We start from the raw sequence: 20,786 nt of genomic DNA, 5'->3' as shown, positions 1-20,786 counted from the left end.
ACTTTAGACATTCTGTTGAACTAATAATTACTGATTGTATTGATGTTTTACATTCAAACACTGAAACATAACTGTCAAACATTTAAAACAAATAAGTACTTTATTACGTTCTCTATAACACAGCACTCACAGTTGTAGTTTGGGATTTGATGATTTTGGATTCAATCCTGCATTGTTTTCTTTTTTTCTCTGCTAGTGTTCAGTCACAAGAATAATGATATGTATTGCAGTGAGAGCCTCTGCAAGTTCTTTAAAAACAGTATATTTCTACTGGACAAGATACACAGAATTTTGCACATGATGTAGAAATGAAATGATATTTCTTGACACATAAATTCAGAAAACAAAACTCATCACTGTGTAATCAGCTGATCTGAAAAGTTAAAGATGTCCCACTGATGCACTTTGACAGTAAATGTATATAATATCCTGCAAAGCCCTCGAGCCACGATCTCCAGGAAAGTTGTAAAGAAATGGTATGAAAAAAAAAGATTTATTGTGTGTTGCTTAAATGTATACACTATACAGCATTGCCAGTAAGACGTTCAGAAATGATTAGGTCCACTTCATCATTCCAGTTTCTTCTGGAAAACATTGTCACATACTTCTGACAGAGTACCTTTGTGTAGTCCAGCATTCTTGCTTTGTAGTGTCTAGTGCTCTAGATTTGTGCTTTTTTGGAGAGCAGTTCAGAAGATCATTTTTGCAAGTTCAAACATAACCTACAGGGAAAACAAAGCAACAGTTGTAATATTGTTTTACTGAAAAAAGTTAAAAGTTTTTAGTGCAGCAGTGTAAGTTAGTTTGGAAGTTAAAAACAAAGGACACTTTTGCACGAAAACATCATATTTTACATATCAGGCAGGAAAGATCTCTTTTACCTCTATAGTAATGAGTATGACTATCATCCACTCCAACCTGAAGCTGTGCTTCTCATTCAGATGGCTCCTCATCAGGTCTGTCAACTGTGTGCAATGCTCCAGCTTCTCATTCACAACCTACAAACATGGACAATGTTTTGAGCTTAGATAAGAAACAAAACAAGTGCCTCTTAACAATAGTGTCAGAGCAGGACAGGATATCTTATAACTGTGGTGTCATATTAATTTATTAGGCTAGGGTTAATTACATTGACCCTGCGGTTGATGCTGAGGAACTGGCAGGTCTTATCATAGAGTTTTTCCAGGTTTTCTCGGTCCCAGTAAAAATCAGGTGTGAGAAGCAGGTCAGACCTCAGGTTTATACAGTGTCTGTCAAAGGAGGATGTAAAGTTTTAAGGTTTTAGGCAGAAATGTTGAAAATCCCACTTTATGTAAGAGACTTAATGTTAAGTTAATGTCATCCAGGAAACTAAACTGAGAGCAAAACAGTGGACCAACAATAATTCTTCCACATTCATATACCTTGTCATACTGCTTCAGTAGGTAGTGACAGTAATTACTGTAGTTGAATATGAATGTCAGCATATTTATATTACTGCTTGGAAGACACAAACTGATTTGGCAAAAAATATCTATTGACACTGATGCTCAGTAACAACCGGAAAGTTCTGGCTTGCTGTAAAACCTTGAACCCAAAAATAGAAAGGCTGCAGTTCCCTCTGAGTTAACTGCTATTTAGACAAAACTGAATTTACCTTAATGAGAAAAGCTCTCCTATTTTCTGCATAACCTCTGCAGAGGACAGCTTAACTCTTTTGCCAGACTTAAGTATCTGAGGAAAAAACAAAACAAAAAAACAAAGTTAGGGCATTAGTATTAAGGGGAGAACTGATGTTTTAAAATACTCATATGATCTTCCTCACACACAAACAACCAACCATTACAGATAATCAATTATTCATAATTTCTTACTGCTGGTTGTTAAGGGTCTACATTACCTCTGGAATTGATTGAATTGACTCTACAAAGTCGTCTAATGACACCTCCCATATCGCCAGCTTCACTGGAAAAGAAACCAAGAGGTCAGACTCAGACAGCTGCCTGAGTAGAGTACTACTGCAAAACAATACGAACCTATATGATTTATACTTGAAGCACAGGTTCTCACCTGACAGACACAGTGCATTTGAAAATGCAAATTTCTCCAGAACAGCTTCATCGTGATCAATCTCATCGCTCAGAATAAAGCAGCCACGCTCAAGCTTTGTATTTCCTCTGAGGATGAAAAGATTTGTTTTGCAATAGCTAAAAAAGTGTGAAGGTACAAATAAACAAGACAGAGTGTGGAGCAGAACATACTCTCCAACAGTGTAGTTAATCTCTTCATTTTCCCAGTGGACTAAGGCTACTTCATAGGGCTGGATCTCATGATGTTCCAATATTCTCATCACTTTTTTCATCTGGAAAAACATTGAAAAAACAAACTACACTGTCATAGAAGTAAACATGTATAGAAGTAAACAAGAATTATAATTAATTAAACATTATACTTCTATAAATTAGTATTAAATTAATATAGCTTTGTTTGTTTACCGTTTTCTCCTCAACATTCCAGAAAACTACTGAGCCTTCCCTGAAATTTCAGATTGAGAAAGTCAGTCCATGATGTGCCAAAAACAAGTTACACTATAACCAGGCCTGGGTATCATCTGAGTGCATTCGTGTTTAATCTTAACACAAGCAGTCAAATAAGAACTTTGCCAAAATAAAACACTTTAAAAGTTATGAGTCAGGAAACATAAGGTCAAAGAAAACTTGATCAAATTTAAGTCAGTTTGATACTTTTCTGTCAGTACTGAAAATGACTGTGGTTCAATACCCCAATCTATCAAGTTTAAAACACTACATACTGACAAATCCTTTTAAATAATTCGGCAGTGCATAATTTACATTAAAGAGAAAGCATAAAACAGATCACTGTGTAGAGACTACATTATTTTTACCTGAAGAAGAACATGAGAGCACTGTCATCTGGTTTTGCAGTCATGTCTGTGCTTATCACCAGCACATTAGAGGCATCTGAAATTAAAATATGATTGTCATAAAAGGTGTTTGTTGTTCCAAGCAGTATGCATCACAATTACTTTATTACAAAGTTGTAATTTATGTGTAATTTCAATCATACCTCTTGGTAAATCTAGCTCATTGAAGCCATGGCTTATCAAGTCATGGCAGAGTGTTGGCAAATGATACTGATCTGCTGTTGCAAAGGCAATACATTGCATCATATCCTGCAGAGAAAACACAGGGTTGGATTAATTGCTGAAGCATGTATCAACACTTAAAAGGATCAATAATTTATCTGATAACTGGCTGAATTACCGTGTCCTCAGGCTGATTGGCTCTAGAAGGTTGTTTTGTTCTTGGTCCTTTGGGAATCCTCTTTCCAGGCACCGTCACTGGTTTTATACTCGATTTTAACATCGACTTCACAAGGTGTGATGAATAAAATCGATTCTGTCCACTTCCACACTTATTCAGCATCCCAGGTTCAACAAACACAGTGCTGTTAAAACTTTTAAATACACCTAAAGTAGGCAGCACATGTCTTACATGCGTCTGCTGTTGGTGAAAAGTGTTTGAATAACAGGTCCTTGAAAAGCTCCCTGGGCCAGGCAGGTCTGAGTGAGTCCTATGTTTGGATTCATACTTATGTGGTTGGATGGACTGGGAGAGACTGGCCGAGGCATAGATGCAGACTGGTTTCCTCGCTAGAGGCCGCTGTGCTCCCAGTCTGGACCACAACGTCTGGAGAAGCATCTTGTCATATAGACAGCTGTTCAGGTGAGCTACAACACAGGGATCAATTGTTAGTGTAGCCTCAGGACACACATCATGATATGAGTACCACTTTCTGATAAAGCACCATTTACGATGGCTATCTTATTGGTTAACAAATAATTGACAAATTCTTTATAGATCAGTATAGGTTATTAATAAGTGCAATTTTGGGGTTGCCAGCCTGTGTAAAATCCCCCTCTAGCATGACACTTTGCTTTTCTTTCTAGCTAGCCCTTGTAATGCAACAGGGAGAACTCACAAAGGGACTGTCTGACCACTTATACCCTGGAAAAGGGCTACAGGACATCTGGACCAAAATCCATTTATCAACTGCTTAAGATAAGTGGCCAAACAGTGGACTGGAGAGGTCTCTCTAAACCCATTTTATAAATGGTGCCTTATCAGAAAGTGGTACCATGACATGTTATGCTATAACTGCAAGCATTACAGGACTGTGTATACCATCTTGGACCTATTAATGAATGGATATCATTTTAAAGTCTTCAAATTGAGACATAAATACAATGTCAACAGAAAAAAGGAACCAAAACAAGCAACACTGACCTTGACTTTAATAGCAATCAATATCTTTACTAAGTCTAGTTTAGATTTAACCATATTATAAATAAACTGGGTAAAAATACACGAAAAACAAGTGCGGTTGATTATCTTGTGCTAACTTTAAGCACAAGCCAACAGAAGTGGTTAACATGCTGCTACAAATCAGTGTCTCCATATGTGGTCGTTAGCCGTTAGTTAGCTTACCAGTCATTGAAAAAGAAACGATTCAGAACATGTCGATGTTAAAAAGCATTTAACGTGTCAGAAAACGGTTTGTTAAAACACAACTGTACCTTACCATTTGGTACATGACAGCTTGCACGACAGAGCGAGGAGGCGTGTTTGGTGTTTGTTAATAAAGTTTTGTTGCCGCTCGTTTCCTGTTTGATGTGACGTAAAATTTACGCGCCGAATGTGCCCCGACCGTTGACTGGCAGGTCATTTCTTGTCGTCCTTCTTAAGTCCTCTGCTGCCCTATAAAAATAAATACCCCCCAGATATAAAAGTATATTACAACAAAAAACAGTAACTATTCAATAGGCCAGTAGTTTCCAACCTGGGGGTACACTGCTGTTCCACAACAGTTTCCTCACTTTATTTGACTTTTCTTTACTTTTTGTGAAATACTGACTATTTTCATGTCTTCAGGCCTCAGAAAACTTGACTGAGCAACAGTGTAAGAGAGAAAAATCTACTTCGCATGTTAGTAATTAAATAAAGGGCAAATGATTTCAGACAAAAGCGAGGTCCAAGTTAGCATTGGGGCCACAGTGACTAAGGAGAGGCGACCTGCAAGTCTAAAATTTGGGCTAAAAATCCTAAATAATCCACTTGACCTTCAGATGCATGTTCATCAACTTCTTGCTTTTGTTACTTTCTTATTTCAAAATTTGCTGGATTGATTAAATGCTATATGAGTGAGAAATTAGAGATCTTTTTTTAAATTATTATTATTGTTTTAAGTCTTTAGATGTTTTAAGTATTGTTATAGCACCTCCTCTGGTGGAGCCTGGTATAGCCTGTGTTTGGTGTTGCCAGGAGACTTCTTACAACAGTAACATAAGTATAAACTGTACATTCACTTCCCCTGAGACACATCTAACTATGGAAGCTATGGAAAACTCTGATGAGGTATGTTTTACAAAAGAAAACAATTTTATCTCTCTGTATGGTAGATATTAGTTTGAGCTAAATTGTTAGGTTGGCAACTTCTTAATCAGGTGTTACTTTTTTAGCTTTCAAATAATACAAGAACTTCCTACTTTAATTTTATAACAAACCATTCTGTGCTGTTTTAATTATTAGGTGGATCCAGTCTAATGAGAAGGAGAGGCTGAAGATGAGAATTGCTGTTTTGGAGGAGAGTGTTAAGTCCTCTGAAGTGGAGTGTAAAGCCAGCAGAGAGACGGTGCTGAGGCTGGTGGCAGAACTGGACCGAGAGAGGAGGAAAGCGGCCAGCAGTGCAGCAGCACTCGATTCACTCAAAGTGGTGCTTATACAACTTTTAAACTCCCTGAACTTAAGTTTACAGGACATGCTTGCATATTAAATATTTGACGTTTTGTGATGCGACCCTTAATTGTGTTCTTGTCTCTTTCAGGAGTTAGATGGCCTGGTGGTGGGAAGGAAGAGTGTTGAGATGGATAAGGAAACCCTGCTGGAGAGGCTGGAGGCCAGCAAGAGAGTGATAGAGGCAGCTAAGCGAGAGTCAAACTGTTTGGAGAAACAGGTGGAGGAGCTTGAAAGAAAGCTACAGTCAACCCAAGGAGAGACTCAGGCAGCTGAAGACAAACTACAGATGTTCCTGAAAAAGGTGGCAGGCCTGCTGCAGGTGAAGTCTGATGATGTCATCCTGCCCACAGAGAAAGAGGTGTTACAGAAACTGGATAAGGTGAGGATTTCAGACACAACATGAGCAATAGACATGGAGAAGAGAAATATTCTTAAAGGGTAAAAACTATACTTCCACTTAAAAGTAACAACTTTATTATGAGACTAACATGTGCTATCTTTGGGACTCAAATGACTGAAGTGTATTGGTCTCAAAAAAGGTCATTAAAAATGTCATAACCTAATCTCTTGCTCTTTGGACAAACACTCATTACTTTACAACTGTGGTATTTTCATTTAGGACTTTCTATCATTGGTCTCTACATATGTCTTCACATTAAATCTTCCACCTCCTCTCAAAGAGACACCACTACTCTAAAATAAAAACTAGCATCCTTGCTACCATTTTTGGAGGCAGTCTTTGTGATAGTTGCTGTTCTGCAGACCGTGTCAGAGATGGAGGCTAAGCTGCGTCATGTCTCCAAGGAGCTAAGTGAGCAGACAGAGCTCCAGCACCGCACACTACAGAGGGCGCAGCTTGCAGAGCAGCAAGTCCAGGACCTGAGGGAGAGACTGCAAGGACTGGAGAGTGAGCTGTCGACAGCAGACATGCATCGTGACGGGCTGCGAACAAAGCAATCAGCAAGTGAGTAGCAGTCGTAACAGCAGGGGTAAAGAAGTTGCAGTTACAGGCACAGTAAATATCTAATACAAGCATTTAAAGTTTTTAGTCTTGGCATATATCTACAGTAACTCGCGGTTTGTTTTTACAGTATGAGGAGTTCCTGGAACAATTGTCAGAGACTCTGGTGGTTGACAGTATTGCTCTGGATCTAGGCTTTGACATGAGGCTCAAACTCATCCTGTCACGTGCAGAACAACTTGTCAAACAAGAAGGAACTGCTTTGGTGGAGAACAAAAGTCTGACTTACAGTTTACAGCGGAAGGTAATTACTCACTTCTCTAAAAGCATTAATGCAAAACAGCTATTGCATTACATGATCAGTAATGCACCTGTAATCAAAAACATCCTTTTCCCCAACAGTTAAAATCACAGAAGGACCAACTAGAGAGCAAAGGGCTCCACATCCAGCTCCTGAGGAAGAAGGTGTCAGAGCTGGAGGAGGAGAAGAGGTGCCGGTCAGCACTGGCTATGCAAAGAGATGATGCTCATCTTGAGGCTCGGAGGCTGCAGAAAAAACTAGAGCGTCTCCAGGGCGAGCTGAGGGCCACCAAGCTGTCCAACACTGAGCTCAAGGCCCAGCTCTCCCACACTAATGAGCTCAAGGTAGAGGGGACAAGGGTTCGGACCCAAAGTCGATGCAGAGGCATTTTCACCTCATAATGTTTGATGTATTTGTATCAATTTTTACTCATGGATAGGTGGTATGTGGGGTATAATATTTTGTAATTGTGCACCAATTATGTAAAGCAAGGTTCTGATTTCAAACATATATTTTAAGTATCAGGGTATTTGAGAGCAACAAGCCAACATCATCTCCTTAATAACAGTTGTTTCACTAAACACCTCTGTCTGACATGCCAAGTTGAAAGTGATGGAACAGAGTCAGACCGTGCAGGAGCAGAAAAAGAAGCTGGATCAGCTGGTGGAGGGGAAGGCCAAGGTGGAGAAGAAGCTGAGTTCAGTGAGCTCAGACCTACAGAGCAGAGAGAAGAAGACCAGAGAGGACCAGCAGCAACTCAGCACCCTCAGACAGAGCCTGACTCAGCTGTCTGAGAGGGAGAGAGAAGTAAGGGAGCCAAGAATAAGAAAAGTTTTCCTCTGCAACATTAGATCCATTTGAGGGGGAGAAACGGAAAGTCATGTTAGGTTACTAAATGTTTAAAATACTCAGTATATGCTTTCCAAATGTTAGTATTTTCATATGGTCTTAAAACAGGTGGTAGCTTAATAATATATTAAAATAAAACCATGGCATTATTTCCTCTCAAGTTCATCAACATACATATATTTTACTTTTGCTGAAGTTTACAACCAAGTGGTAACTGAAATTAAATAATTGTAGCTATTAAAGACCTTTTTAAGATAAAACAAACACTGTTATATTCAAATATAATGTATAATAGATTTTTGTAAATGCCATCTACGTCATCATGAGAAAATATCTTTAGTTTTCATAACAAGTATCGCTTTGAAAATGATCTTTTCCTTGAACTTCTCACAAAATATTTAATTAAATATGATTAAAATATTTATGTAAATATTATGTTTCAGTAAAAATAAAGTATTTTAGTATTTCAGTTGATTCCAGTTTCTACCCCTCTGTCAATATAATGTTCCCTTCACTTATTTTCACTTCTCTTCCTAAAACCTCATGTTGTTAACTCTTAGTTTAGAAGTTCTAATGGATTCTAACTGTGAAAATACTCTCATTAATATTAATTCCTTTAAATTCAAACTCAAATCTATCCTTTTTAGTTGGTGGATTTCCGGATGGTTGTTTCTCAGATGCTCGGTTTGGATGCCACGGCGCTGGCTCTCCCAAATTATGAAATCATCAAATTACTGGAGGCCCTTCTTCGTGCGCACCATCACCACCACCACCTTCATCACCACGTGAATATGCCGTGGCACTGTCCTACTCACCAGAGGCCTCATCTCCCCCAAATTCAGGATCTTCCTAACAGCTCCTCCTTCGATCTTTCTACGTCCAGGTCTGCTTGTCCAGACAACGCAGTTCCCCTTTCAGAAACCTAAGAAACCTAGATTTATACATTATACTTATGTCAAACTGTACTTAAAGGTATTATTGTTTCAAAACAGACCTTATACAGCATGAAACAATCTCTCAAAACCACATTTCCTTATTTGTGTTTTCAGGAAAAGCTCAGTATAAATATGATTCACCAGTGATTCACTGAGCAAATATTAGAAATGTAAAATCAAAATAATCAAATAAAAAGACAGATATCAAAATGAGGATTTGGCATTCATTGTTTCTGATGTTCGCATATACATACATTTTTCATAGTAATTTTTTGCCAATATATACACGTTAAATAATCCTGGACTGTTATACATTTGATACTGAACTGACAGTCATACAAAATATACAATAGTTCTATATGTCATTATTCTCAGTCGTATCACATATTTTTAAAAAATAAAACAGTAAAATGTATAAAGACAATGGATGATTGATGTTAATGGTTAAACTCTTGAATTGTGTCTGACTTTGATATTAAAAACATACATCTTGGCTTAAATGAATCTCACATGAATGAGTGTAATTCAAGTTAAAAATGGAATTTTTTTACCACAGACACAATGAGGGATGTAGGTAAATAAAAGCAAAGATCAGAACTGCATGCCAAAATACAAGTAAAAAAATAATTGCAATGTAAGATATATTAAACTTTTTTTTTTTTTTAACAAATTGTTGAGTTACAAGCAAATTCACAGGCTATATTTCAGCATTTGACTTTGGTGCTATTCATTGATGGTTTTCTTCAGAGAAAGATATCTTATATACGCCACTGGGTGAACAGTTCATTCATCCAGCAATGTCCACTGTGGGCAACGACTGTTTCTTCACCAAAGATGCTCCATAATCAACACAGCATTACACAGAGTATCATAGTGAGATGCTTGATCCTATGAGCTACACGAAGATATTAACTGTAGATGGCAGCTGTTTTTCTGCAGTACAAAATGGATGATCAAGAATCGTTTTTGCTCCCGACATGATTGACCATTTGAGGGATATCAACGTGATTCCTGTTCAGGTCATACTGATGTAACAATACTGAAATGAAAAGCCCTAACTGCCAGCCTACACTGGAGGTGGTCCGTTCGTGTAGCTGAGCATCGGGTAGAAGGAATGAGCAAAGTTGTTGGACTGAGCGCAGTAGTCCTCCTCAGACATTGGCAGCAGGAAGGCAAGGACCACTAACAGGAGCAGGAAGAGCTGGAAAGGCAACGCTACCCAGAGGATGCGCCGCAGAAACGATGACCTACGAGCCGTTGATGTCTCCGAATCAGAAGGGAAGGAAGCGGATCCAGCGCCGCGAGACCTGCTCACACACACGCATTCACAACGCAGCACAGACTCAGGTTCAGTTACTCACATTGATCAATAGAAGAACATACAAAATCTTGCTATCTGCTTTCTCATCTGAATCCCTATTTTTCTAACTGTATAATCACATTACAACAGCTACCTTAAATGTGCTAGATTGTTTTTCTTAATCTTTTGTGTTAACAAAAATAACTTCAGCAAAAATAAGCAACATATTAAATTAGTCTAATTCAATAAACTTCACTTGAACTGCGCCCTAATCTAATATCCCTCTCTCCATACACTTTATTGTTTAGGTGTTTTCTACCAATTTTCAATCCAAATAAGATCTCAGTTCAGCGACAGACACACTTGCATGGCAGTGCTTTAATGTAAGCACCATGCTGTGTTGAGAGACATTGCCAACATGGTTCAAAGCAATGTTGAAACAATGTTTGACATTGTGATCTACATGCTGACTGAGACTGGGTGGATAGACACAACTACAAAGACAGTCACAAAACAGTTTTCAAGGCATACAGTACAGACAATTCTGCACTAAACAAATACATTTAATATGTGAGCTTGCATTCCTGTGCAAAGGATGTTAGGATAAAAGACAAAAGGCATGCTGCAAGTATCAGCTGATAATCAGATATTTTTGAAAAGGACTCTTTAAAAGTTGTGTGTCCTGTTGAAAAATGCAAAGCATGCCGAGGCAAGAAGAGCATAGCTATTAGAAACAGTTTCTTTGACAAGGTAGTTTAGCTAAGTTTTTTTTAAGGAATAGTTTGGGAAATATGCTAATTTGCTTTCTCACTGAGAGTTAGATGAGAAGATCAATACCACTGTGATCACCTGTGTGTTAAATATGAAGCTAGAGCCAGGAGATGGTTAGCCTAGCTTAGCATTAAGACTCCAGGCTAGCTGTTTCCCACTGCTCCTAGCTCCTAACAAGAAAACTCTCAGCCAGAAAACAAATTTCATACAATTTTTAAAATTGTATAATTCATCGTCACCATCACCCTCAGATAGCCTCAAAGGTTAGCAGACATGGTAAGTTAAAAAGAATTATTGTGAAGAAGTTTTCTTACGTACCTACTGTCAAAAACAATTCATTTATTATTTAAATTAGTAGAAAAAGGCCTGCAGTACTCTCTAAACATATTTTATTAAAGTGACTCTAAGAATACACATTACTAAAGTGCCCCTTTACCACTTCACGAAATGGAGGCCTGAGAGGCAAGACTCACAGATGAATAGACTGAGGGGGGGAGATGGTGGATAGTTGGTGAGATAGCAGCACCAGCAGAAGAAGAAGAAGAAATGTCACACACAAGAGAGAGAGAAAGAGACAGAGAGCAAGAGAGAAAGAGAAACTGCAGCCTTTGCATTGTTCATTGCAGACATTTACTGGCTCGGCAATTTGAGAAAAAAAGGAGTGTGTGTGCTCAGTAATAGCAAGGGAGAGTTAGACGTAGAAAAATATTTGTGTTATACGCAAGAAATGCCCTCTGGTTAGCGACATTAAGCAGCCGAGGACATCGGCGGAGAAGAGGCCTTGCACCATTCCTTGTAGAAACTCTTGTCAAGGATGTGTGGGCTGCCACTCACCTCATTACCTAGCCTACACAGAGTGTCTAGACTTACAGAAGATGATGGAATTCACTATCATGAGCTACTAATCTGGTACATGCGTTAAAAACTGAAATTGTTTTTTTCTTTTAAAACTCAGCTGTTGCTTAAGACTTGGGGAGGATCAGAGAGAATGAATCAGCCTCCAAGTGCATCATGGGCTGATGAGTTCCATTATCTTCTGGGTGTGCTAGAAACCAACAGAAAGGTACCTGTGGTGTGGACTGCTCACAGAGGGTCCAGGCTGTGACAGACTACATTTGCCCCGTTGCTGTTTGCAATGAACAGGGGGGAGGGGGGTAAAAGAAAGAAAGTATGTTTCAGTCCAGGCAAATCAAGACAAAGCTACCGATGAAAAGAAATCCCAAAATGAAAGAAGGGCAGCAACAAAATCATATGTGAAGGTGATAGATTTTGTAACCCATGATAAATTACAAGGAATCTGGCTTTTCAAAGTGCACAACTACTTTGAAGTGCTTTGGCTTGTGAGTGCAACAAAGTGATTGCAAATAGGAAGCTACAAATTATGCAACATGATGCATGAATCTCTTTGGTAACAGTGATATTAAGTAACATACACATAGTATAAGCAGTGGCATGCTTATTTGGACTGATCTTTAGACAAATAACGACTGATGTAAAAATATTGCTTTCTCATTCTTGTAGCTTACAATGTTAAACAAATATGATATCATGCTTACTATATCATAAAATCACACTTTCTATGCTTCTTTTGTAATTGTAGCAGTTTCCTTATAGCCAGTGTTCCAGAGAATAACACTACAAGGATAAAAACCAAAACTAGAGAGAGAGGAAATTAGAGGAAAGTCTATTGGAAGGAGAGATTTGTAGGATAGAATATTTCAGTTTGGAAATATTGGAATAGAAAAGGTGACTGGTAAGTTAGAACTGAAAAAGTCTACCAAGAAGAGGAAGAAGAAATAAAAAAGTTAGAAAGAAAGGACTCCCCACTTGTCTAGCAGGATTTGCTCTGGGAATAGAAAACATGCAAGAGTAAGAGTAGAAGGCTAGGAGAAGTTAAGAATTCAGAGGGTGTGGGTGTAAAGCAGCTTGTGGAGGTGTAGGAAAGTGTGAGGAGAGATCTTGGAATGACAGGGGGTGAATCTGGCCTTCAACGGGGCATTCGGGGCACAGGTTACTATAAGCACTGTCTCAGAGGGGTTACCAAACACCTGGCTTCTCATAGAGCAGCATGTACAGGTAGGTGTGAACGTTACCGATCGTCGACGACTTGGCGTGCTCCTTCCGGACACGGGGCTGAGGGAGCCAGATGTGTCCAGCTCATCAGCAGATGACCAAGAAGACAGATCCTGCAAAAGGAAATGTTTACAAAAAGATAGCAAAAGCAAGAGTGAGACGGAGAGAGATGGGAGACTTTAGATATCAGGCAGTGGTGGGCAAATTAAAGCCTGCAGACCAAATGTAACATCTCAACAAAAATATCTGCTCCCCTGAAGGAAGAAAAACGTTTCTGTTTTATGGTTTGTATCAAAACGTTTACAAATCTACAGCAGACAACAATGTCAACACAGAAGCCATGTAAATAAAATAAGCATCTTATACTGCTCCTGCATGAAGAAAGACCTGAAACTCAAGTTTAATGTGTCTTGTTCTGGTGCTAAAATAAAGCTTAATGATGCTAAAATAAAGCTTAATGAACTAAGCAGACAAATAATATAATCCACTTTATTTAAATCAAACAAGTATCCCATGAATTCAGACACATTTTTCTCAACAACACTACTTTCATTCAACCATGAGAGAAATAGGCCACTGTTTATCATGGTGTGAATAACCCACATCTCTAGTCTTTTAGTGCAGCACACTTCATTTTGCCAAAAGAATAGTAAAAATAAGCTGCTGTAACTCTTTTAGCTCTTGTTGACTGATGACAAAATTGACCCCCTGCCATCGGATACAATCATAAACAGACAGCCCTTTTCTTCAAGACAATGGGGTTTTATAAGAGTGAAGGTAACATTTTTTTAATTGTATGTAAACTTATAATATACAGTAAATATACTGGGATCCTGTAAAATCTCACTTGGCCATCTTTAGTCAACACTAGTACTTAGGTTTCATGAACAGTATTAAGTTGCTCAACTAAAACTACAGCCACAATGTTACAAGTCTCACTGGACAGGTAAATAATAAGTGAAGATCTACCTGTTGGCTGCTTGTGATGTCCAGAATCTTGGCCAGCTCTCTGAGGTCTCTGGTTACTTCTTTTAGCAGCAGTTTGAGGCGGTTCCCAATAACGTGAACCTTCTCCTTCGCCTCCAGGCAGTCGCTGCCCTGAGAGTTGACCAGCAACTGGAGGGACATGTCTTGTAGCGAGGCGACTTTCAGCTGCGAGTCCAGCAGCTCCTGGCGGATTTGCTGTGGAGATTTGAATTTAAACATAAATTCAAAAACAATAGAAGCAATTGAAGTATTCACATAGTCCTCTTGTATTGAAAATAAGTGCCAGCGCACTTTGATCCACAGTGTTTAATAAGAGATAATACAAGATGCTTCAGGTATGGGGTGAGGGGTCACAAAGGTCTGCAGGTGGGAGTTAAAACAGTGATTTAACTTAATTAAAATTAACTGTTGTCCCACTCTAAACTCCTAAAATAAACATACTAATATAATCAATAAGGTAATAGTTCTGCACCGTAAGTGTTTTATGATGCTCATGGAGAGTGTCACTGTCCTGGATGGGGTCAATGGGAACCACCTCATTCCTCCTGCGGTCGATGTTTTCCAACCACAGCAGCAGACCGTGGCTCATCTCATGGAAGTCCTATTGATCAGATGTAGATCAGGAATGTAGCAATTCAACTTCAAAAATTACAAATCAACTGATTTGCCCATCAAGGCTCGTGTCTTTAAATGACTGGCACCTACTTGACATTGCATGAGGGCCTCCTGTAATGAAGACCTCCACTCATCCAGTGAGCTGCCCAGTTTGTCCCAGTGGTTGTTCATGTCTTTGAGTTTGGCCTGTAGCTCTCGGGACTCCTCTGAGTCTGACTGCACAAACTCAGCACTGCACAGGTTGATGGAAAGCACAATAGCCTTGCGCTTGTCATACGCCTTCTGCAGCTCCTGTAGACAAATATTTACAGTTTACAATTAATGAATGCAATCCTTCAGAGCAATTTACAAGGATGTAACAAAGAGAAAAATAATCTTATTTTACCAACAACACAAGGGGCCTGGTTTCAAATATGCATATGTTTGTTGAACCTTTTATTGATTTGCAGTCAGTGAGGTAGTTAATTTATATACTTAATCAAGATTATTACCAAAAACAATAATACCTTGAGCTTTCTGATGCGTAGCTCAATCGTCTGGATGTCCGTGCTGAGGTCCAGCCTCCGCTGCTGCTCCAGTTCCTCCTCCGTCTCTCCCAGCCAAGTCCAAACATTGTTCAGGTCAGAGTTCAGCTGCTGCCACTGCTGCTGGCTCTGCTTTGTGCGCATCTCTTTGCTGAGGTCCTGAGCCTGCAGGAGCTCCCAGCGTTCAATCACTCCTGGGGTGCAGAATGTAAGAGAGTTGGTGCAAAAAAAAAAAAAAAAACTGCAACATACCACAAAAGACTGGATCCTGCAGGCAGGATCAGTGGTGGTGTAGTACTACCTGATGTCTGGGACTCTGAGCTACTGGGATCTGCCAGTCCTGACACTGTGTCTTCTTCCTCCTTCAGCTCAGAGCCCATCCTCTTCACTGCGTCAATACTGCCACGGCACTCACCCAGCAGCCGCATCTATAGAATGGATATATTAGATTACAGGTATTATTTAGTATCGTATAAGTAGTGTAAGCAGGTTGTGGTGAGGTAACAAAAACAGAGGATTTTATGGAGATGTTGTAAGAGCGACACATACGTATCCCATGTAGGAGGTGTCCATTTCTGTGCTTATGGGAGTGCGGCTGCGGCTGCTGTCTGTCTGTTGCAGGTGGAAACGGCTGATGTCCAGAGGGTGAACATGTGAGTCAGTAGAGGCAACCTCCCCTGTTGACACAACATCAACTGGTCATTTTTGCAGAATATGATTAAATATTAGATCATAATGGTAATGTAACACATGATTAATAACCCCAAGGAGAAGTGAGACCCCGTTCAGACAGAGAAACACAGGACGTAGTGCGCAACAAATGAGTTATAAGCAGGAATGCAGATTGGTTATCCCGGATACTTGTCACTCACGGTGGCTGTTAAGGTGTGACAAGTGATTGATGCTGCATTTCCTAAAAAGTTTAACTTTTTCCCATCTCCTGCTCTGCGATAAAGAAAAAAACTGCATTCAAAAGCATTTTTCTTAGGCAATGTGCCTCTGTGTGAACGGAGCCTATAAAAAAAAGTACTTTCAACAAATCTGCAGTCCCTTTAGCAAGAAGTTCAGACTTGTTCACTGTGACAATATAACAACATGCTTTTCTGAGACACAAAATGCACATCAAAAAATCCAAAGAGGTTAGCTACACAGCACACTGCAAGTCAAACGAAAGTAAGAAAGCCAGTTAGAAAGGAGGGTTAGGCTGAATTCCATTTCAGTTCTGCTGAATTAGGGACCAAAGCAGAACCACTGAATTGAAGAAATAAAAATGGAATTGACCCTATCCCCCAGTGTTAGAAAGTGTCGCCATTGGTTACTGTGTGTGCCCAAAGTGTGTATAAGAGAAGAAATAAACACAAATCAAAGTCCAAGGCTAGGCTATTAAGTGTGATATCACTCAAAGTGCAGCTGTTATTTCTGGCCCCAAACACTTGGCATGCTGGGGTCTGCTGTTGCCTACCAGTGGAGGACCTCAGTGTTTGTTCTGTTAGTTTAACATAGGCCTCAGGGCTCTCTGGGATCACTACATCTGGAAGAAACATTATACAGTACACACATTCAGCAGTGGGCATTACACTGTTTGACTGATCAGTTTTGGCATTCACCTGCTGTTTTCAACTTTGCTTGATGCACCACTAGATGGATGGTTTGCCACAAACACAAGTCGTCAAATGCAGGAAACAAAACATTTTGCTGACTTTATTGTGTCTAAATCTTTTAGTCCATACAGATTCCCTATAGAAAACAATATAGAGAATTTCTCCTTTCATTGTTTGGCCAAAGGTCAGAGTTCAGGCGGCCACTGAGCATGTCGCAATCCAGTGTCATGCTTCAGCTGGACTGACGCATGATTTCTTATAACTGTAACATTCTCTGCTTTTTGTACAACTTTTCTTGACAGATTTACAATTGTTACAAATAACAAAAGTTTATGAAAAGTGAGAATATCTGACTTTGTGTGTTTGGTGACTAACCTGACAAGGCCGAGGCAGGCCGCTGGATGAAGTCTCCCTCCTCGCTCTGCTGCTCTCTCAGGGCCCTGCTGGCACTCTCCAGCCCACGGCTCAGGTCATAGTCATGGTCCCACTCCAGGGGGATGGAGTCCACGCTGGCTGGGGTGTCTCTGCCGGAGCGCTCGGTCCGGAGCTGGGCCGCCAGGGAAGCAGAGCGGCCGGAGGAGGGCAGAGGTGACAGGAAGCCATCTCCCAAACGCTCACTCCACGGCAGGCTGGACAAGTCACAGGGCTCATCCAGCTCCAGCTCGCGGTCGGAGAGTGACATTTCAGTATCGTCGTCTGCAAGCTAAAAAAAAAAAAAAGGTAATGACATGCAGTGTGTACTGATAATTTGAATGCTGAAAAAGATGACATTTAGACCCTTATTTGAGGCCTGAAACCAATAGACAGTGGATTCATAGATTTATTTTTAAAAGTGATTTTTCCTATTTTCTTATGCCCAGATCTTACAGGAAGACGAATGAGTTTCTTGTAGTAGCGCTCCACTCGACCAAACACTTCCTGACAGTAGCGTTGTAGCTCCTCCAGCTCCTCCTCAATGACAGCAGCATCCAGGGGCTCGCTCTTCTCAATCAGCGCCTCTCCCTGGTGGAAGATGTGCTCGATCTTGGCTGTTGTCAGGGAAATCTCCTGCTGGAACGACTGTGGGAACCAGAGGAAGAGGAGCGCAGAGAAACACTTCTCTGTTAATTTTGTTTTTCGAGACACTGAGTCCTTTTACAGTCTCAGCTTCAAAATGCACAGCCGTTCCCAGATATCAATTTCCTGATTTGATTTAGGAATTCTAATTTTCAGTGTGACTTGTGCAATATTGTCAGTTGGTCTAGTTGCTCTTCACAAAGGTAAATATAAGAATATATGACATTACAAGGGTTTGAAGCCTAAATTAATAAAGTACAAAAAGTCCTTCCATAGTTTTCCATACATGCAAGAGCAAATTTCCAGTTCTCTCAACACATATTTAAGCCTTCCACTCCATAGTCAGCATACTTGGAGTGATGCTCTGCAGACCATGTCAATCTGAAACACAAACTTACCCTAAGTTGTTTGATTTTGGCCTGAATGTCACACTCAGAGAAGTGTTCAATGTTGGTCAGCTGCAGGTCCATCTCTGTCAGCCACACCAGGATGCCGTCTCTGGCTGTTTCAAACTCTTCTCTCTGACTAATAAAGTGCTAGACATTTGAAACAGAGATGCTGCTGTTAGAATAATCAGCACTGAACAGTGTGCAAATATAATGTATCATGTATGTTGTACATATTAAGCTCAATAAAGCTTTCTCTGTGTCTTCATAGGTCATTGATTTAACATGCAGATAAACAAGCAGAGTACAACTTAATATAATTTGATGATGTAATAATGCATGTACATATTATTGCACCTTAAGCCTACGAAGGATGGATGCCACCCTCTTCTGCTAGGTTGTCCCATCGCTGATTGGCATCATGGGCCATCTCCCTCAGACGACAGGAAGAGTCAGTGCGGTTTTCTCTGGCCAGGCGGCGATATTGCTTATTGATTAACTCCAGCTGGGTCAGGGTTTCGTGGACTTGTCTCTGGAAGGCCTATAGATACATAGGATTTTATTAATATGGTAATAACCAACAGCATCATCCTTCTGGGTCAAGATAAATTAATTTGTCCTGTCTCAGATTCAGTTTTAAAAAGTTTTCCACAGAATATCTGTACCTCAAATTTTTTAAGTTCCTCTTTGGCTACAGTGTACAGGACACCAGAGGAGTTGGGCAGAGCAGCAGTCTTTTCAGAAGTGGCCAGCCACTCCTCAAATCGTGCAAAGTCATCTAGGAATTTCTGCCATAAACGCCACGTCTCCTCAATCCTGACAGAGGGAAACATTTGTGAAAAGTGATCTCCCTTAGATAAGTGTGATATTTATGCAGAACATCCATACATATGTAACATCAACATCATCTACTGACTTGAGTCTCCTCTCCATGGACAAGGCACAGATGCTCCTCCAGCGGCGGTCAAGGCTACGAGTTGCCTGCTGGATGGAGTCGCACTCTGCATCTGTGGCGCAGGCGTCACAGTCGTGCAGGAGCACCTCACAAAGATTCAGTACAGACGCCACTCCTGTACTGTGTTTCTCTATGTCACGCTGAAGCTCCTGACAGGCAAGAAAGAGGGACAGAGTGAATGTGTGAGAGTGAAACACAGGCAGGCAGAGAGAGACAGAGAGAAATAATAACATAAGTGTTTTTCTATTTGAAGAAAAAGAAGGAAGAGGAAAGAGGGAGGAAACTTACATCTATGAAAAAAGTAGAATTCAATACCTTTTGTGCACGATTGGGGTCAACAACTTGAGAGACTATTTAATGCCAGTTTGAGATTGCAGGGTAACAGTGAATCATAAAACCTATAATGTATTACTGTACATAGACACATGCTGTATTTTAAGCACTGTACAGGTTATTAGGTTACCTGCTGCAGATCGAGCTTCCTCTGTATCTCCTGGAAGTCACAGGTGTCATAGGCGATGGGCTTAGACAGCTCAGTCTCAATGTGGGCCAGCCAGGAGCGCAGGCTGCTCATGTTCTTATCCAGCTGCTGCACAGCCACCAGAGTCTCTCTCAGCTTCTTCACTCTATTAACATCATTTATAAAATTCTGTCAGTGTAATCTAATGCAAGATACTCAAGCAAGAGATGAAAGGAATAAAGTAAATTATCTGTGTATTATTCTGCACAGGACTGTTTAAGCTACTTGTGAGTGTGTGTCTCCTCACCTGGCTCCAATGAGATCCAGGAGGTGCTGCCAGCGGTCGCTGACTTTGCTGAGTTTTTGTTCAATCTCAGTAGCTTTGCTCTGGTGACTGGCTCTGGCCAGACGCTCTCCCAGCTGGTGCAGCTGTAGCTTGTTCTCCTCAGCCACAGTGATTTCTTCCTGATAGTCCTGAGACACAATGTTATACAACCAGTGAATAAAAACAGCTTAAAAAGTTTTAATGCTGCACTTAAAAGCAGAAGATTCAAAATGAGAATCAGTGCAATGCAGCATATTACAGACATACAACTAATGAGGTATTAATGTGTTTGAGTGTCTTGTGTTTATGAGCAATGAGTATGTAAGATTCAGGATACAGGAAAGTAAAAAAACCTAAAATAAGACAAGTGGATTTAGTACAAGTACAATCGATTATTACAATGTTTTGTGTTAGTTATTGTGAGCGAACATTAAAAATAAGAAAAATAGCTCTCCAGAAATTAAATGTCACTGAGGGGCTTATTATCATTCAGGCGTATTCATATTTACCTTGCGAAGCTTCTCGATCATCTCCTCAATACTGATGTCACCATTTTGGGAGACCTTGCTCTCCATGTTGGTGAGCCACTCGCAGAGCTCCCTGTACTTCTCGTTGAATACAGTCCACTCATTCAGCTTCTCACTCACCTGCTGCCTGCGCAGGGACAGCTGTAGACGCACAACAATGTACAAACAGTTAAGTCCATCACTGCACAAGGTGCATTAAAACAATCATTGCATGTTAAGTTGCAATAAAGTAACTTCATGTCAGAAAGTCTGCAACGGAAGCCTGTTACAGAGATGACTGCACTCTGACTGATTCGTTTGCATAAAGCAGCGAGTGTGTACTTCTGCGTGTTTCCTGTGTGTGTTTTTTATCTTCTCCACACAGG

At 40.2% G+C, this 20,786-nt stretch overlaps 3 protein-coding genes across 4 annotated transcripts in view; 1 reads left to right on the top strand and 2 right to left on the bottom strand.

The window, feature by feature from the left end:
- Positions 1–77: 77 nt before the first annotated feature.
- On the bottom strand, positions 78–4,691 carry rmnd1 (required for meiotic nuclear division 1 homolog). Of its 2 annotated transcripts, none has more exons than XM_018703686.2 (12): positions 4,582–4,691; positions 3,264–3,730; positions 3,067–3,172; positions 2,885–2,960; positions 2,475–2,514; positions 2,241–2,341; positions 2,050–2,156; positions 1,880–1,944; positions 1,637–1,713; positions 1,130–1,250; positions 882–998; positions 78–722 (listed from the first exon to the last, which is right to left on the bottom strand). In XM_018703686.2, the coding sequence occupies exons 2-12, from the start codon at positions 3,699–3,701 to the stop codon at positions 690–692; spliced, it is 1,281 nt and encodes a 426-aa protein (XP_018559202.1). In that variant the 5' UTR covers positions 3,702–3,730; positions 4,582–4,691; the 3' UTR covers positions 78–689. The 2 variants fall into 2 exon arrangements, with proteins under 2 accessions (XP_018559202.1, XP_018559201.1); XM_018703685.2 differs by having other exon boundaries at positions 4,488–4,628.
- A 718-nt stretch (positions 4,692–5,409) lies between these two features.
- ccdc170 (coiled-coil domain containing 170) lies at positions 5,410–9,516 on the top strand. Its single transcript, XM_018703683.2, has 8 exons — positions 5,410–5,414; positions 5,589–5,772; positions 5,884–6,174; positions 6,558–6,755; positions 6,887–7,060; positions 7,159–7,401; positions 7,661–7,864; positions 8,554–9,516. The coding sequence occupies exons 1-8, from the start codon at positions 5,410–5,412 to the stop codon at positions 8,830–8,832; spliced, it is 1,578 nt and encodes a 525-aa protein (XP_018559199.1). The 3' UTR covers positions 8,833–9,516.
- syne1b (spectrin repeat containing, nuclear envelope 1b) overlaps positions 9,052–20,786 on the bottom strand; it is a 75,539-nt gene continuing 63,804 nt past the window's right edge. Inside the window, 20 exon segments of the mRNA XM_051078261.1 lie at positions 9,052–10,148; positions 11,980–12,038; positions 13,006–13,098; positions 13,955–14,167; positions 14,445–14,573; positions 14,678–14,878; positions 15,094–15,305; positions 15,413–15,539; positions 15,661–15,788; positions 16,574–16,642; positions 17,088–17,415; positions 17,580–17,771; positions 18,167–18,304; positions 18,512–18,547; positions 18,549–18,695; positions 18,820–18,970; positions 19,071–19,258; positions 19,573–19,735; positions 19,877–20,043; positions 20,404–20,562. Coding sequence (XP_050934218.1) covers positions 9,908–10,148; positions 11,980–12,038; positions 13,006–13,098; positions 13,955–14,167; positions 14,445–14,573; positions 14,678–14,878; positions 15,094–15,305; positions 15,413–15,539; positions 15,661–15,788; positions 16,574–16,642; positions 17,088–17,415; positions 17,580–17,771; positions 18,167–18,304; positions 18,512–18,547; positions 18,549–18,695; positions 18,820–18,970; positions 19,071–19,258; positions 19,573–19,735; positions 19,877–20,043; positions 20,404–20,562 — 3,141 coding nt within the window. The 3' untranslated portion in view covers positions 9,052–9,907.

This window comes from Lates calcarifer, linkage group LG19 (genome assembly GCF_001640805.2).
Source record: "Lates calcarifer isolate ASB-BC8 linkage group LG19, TLL_Latcal_v3, whole genome shotgun sequence".
In the NCBI taxonomy this organism is placed as follows: domain Eukaryota; kingdom Metazoa; phylum Chordata; class Actinopteri; family Centropomidae; genus Lates; species Lates calcarifer.
This window is presented reverse-complemented; position numbering and strand designations above follow the sequence as displayed.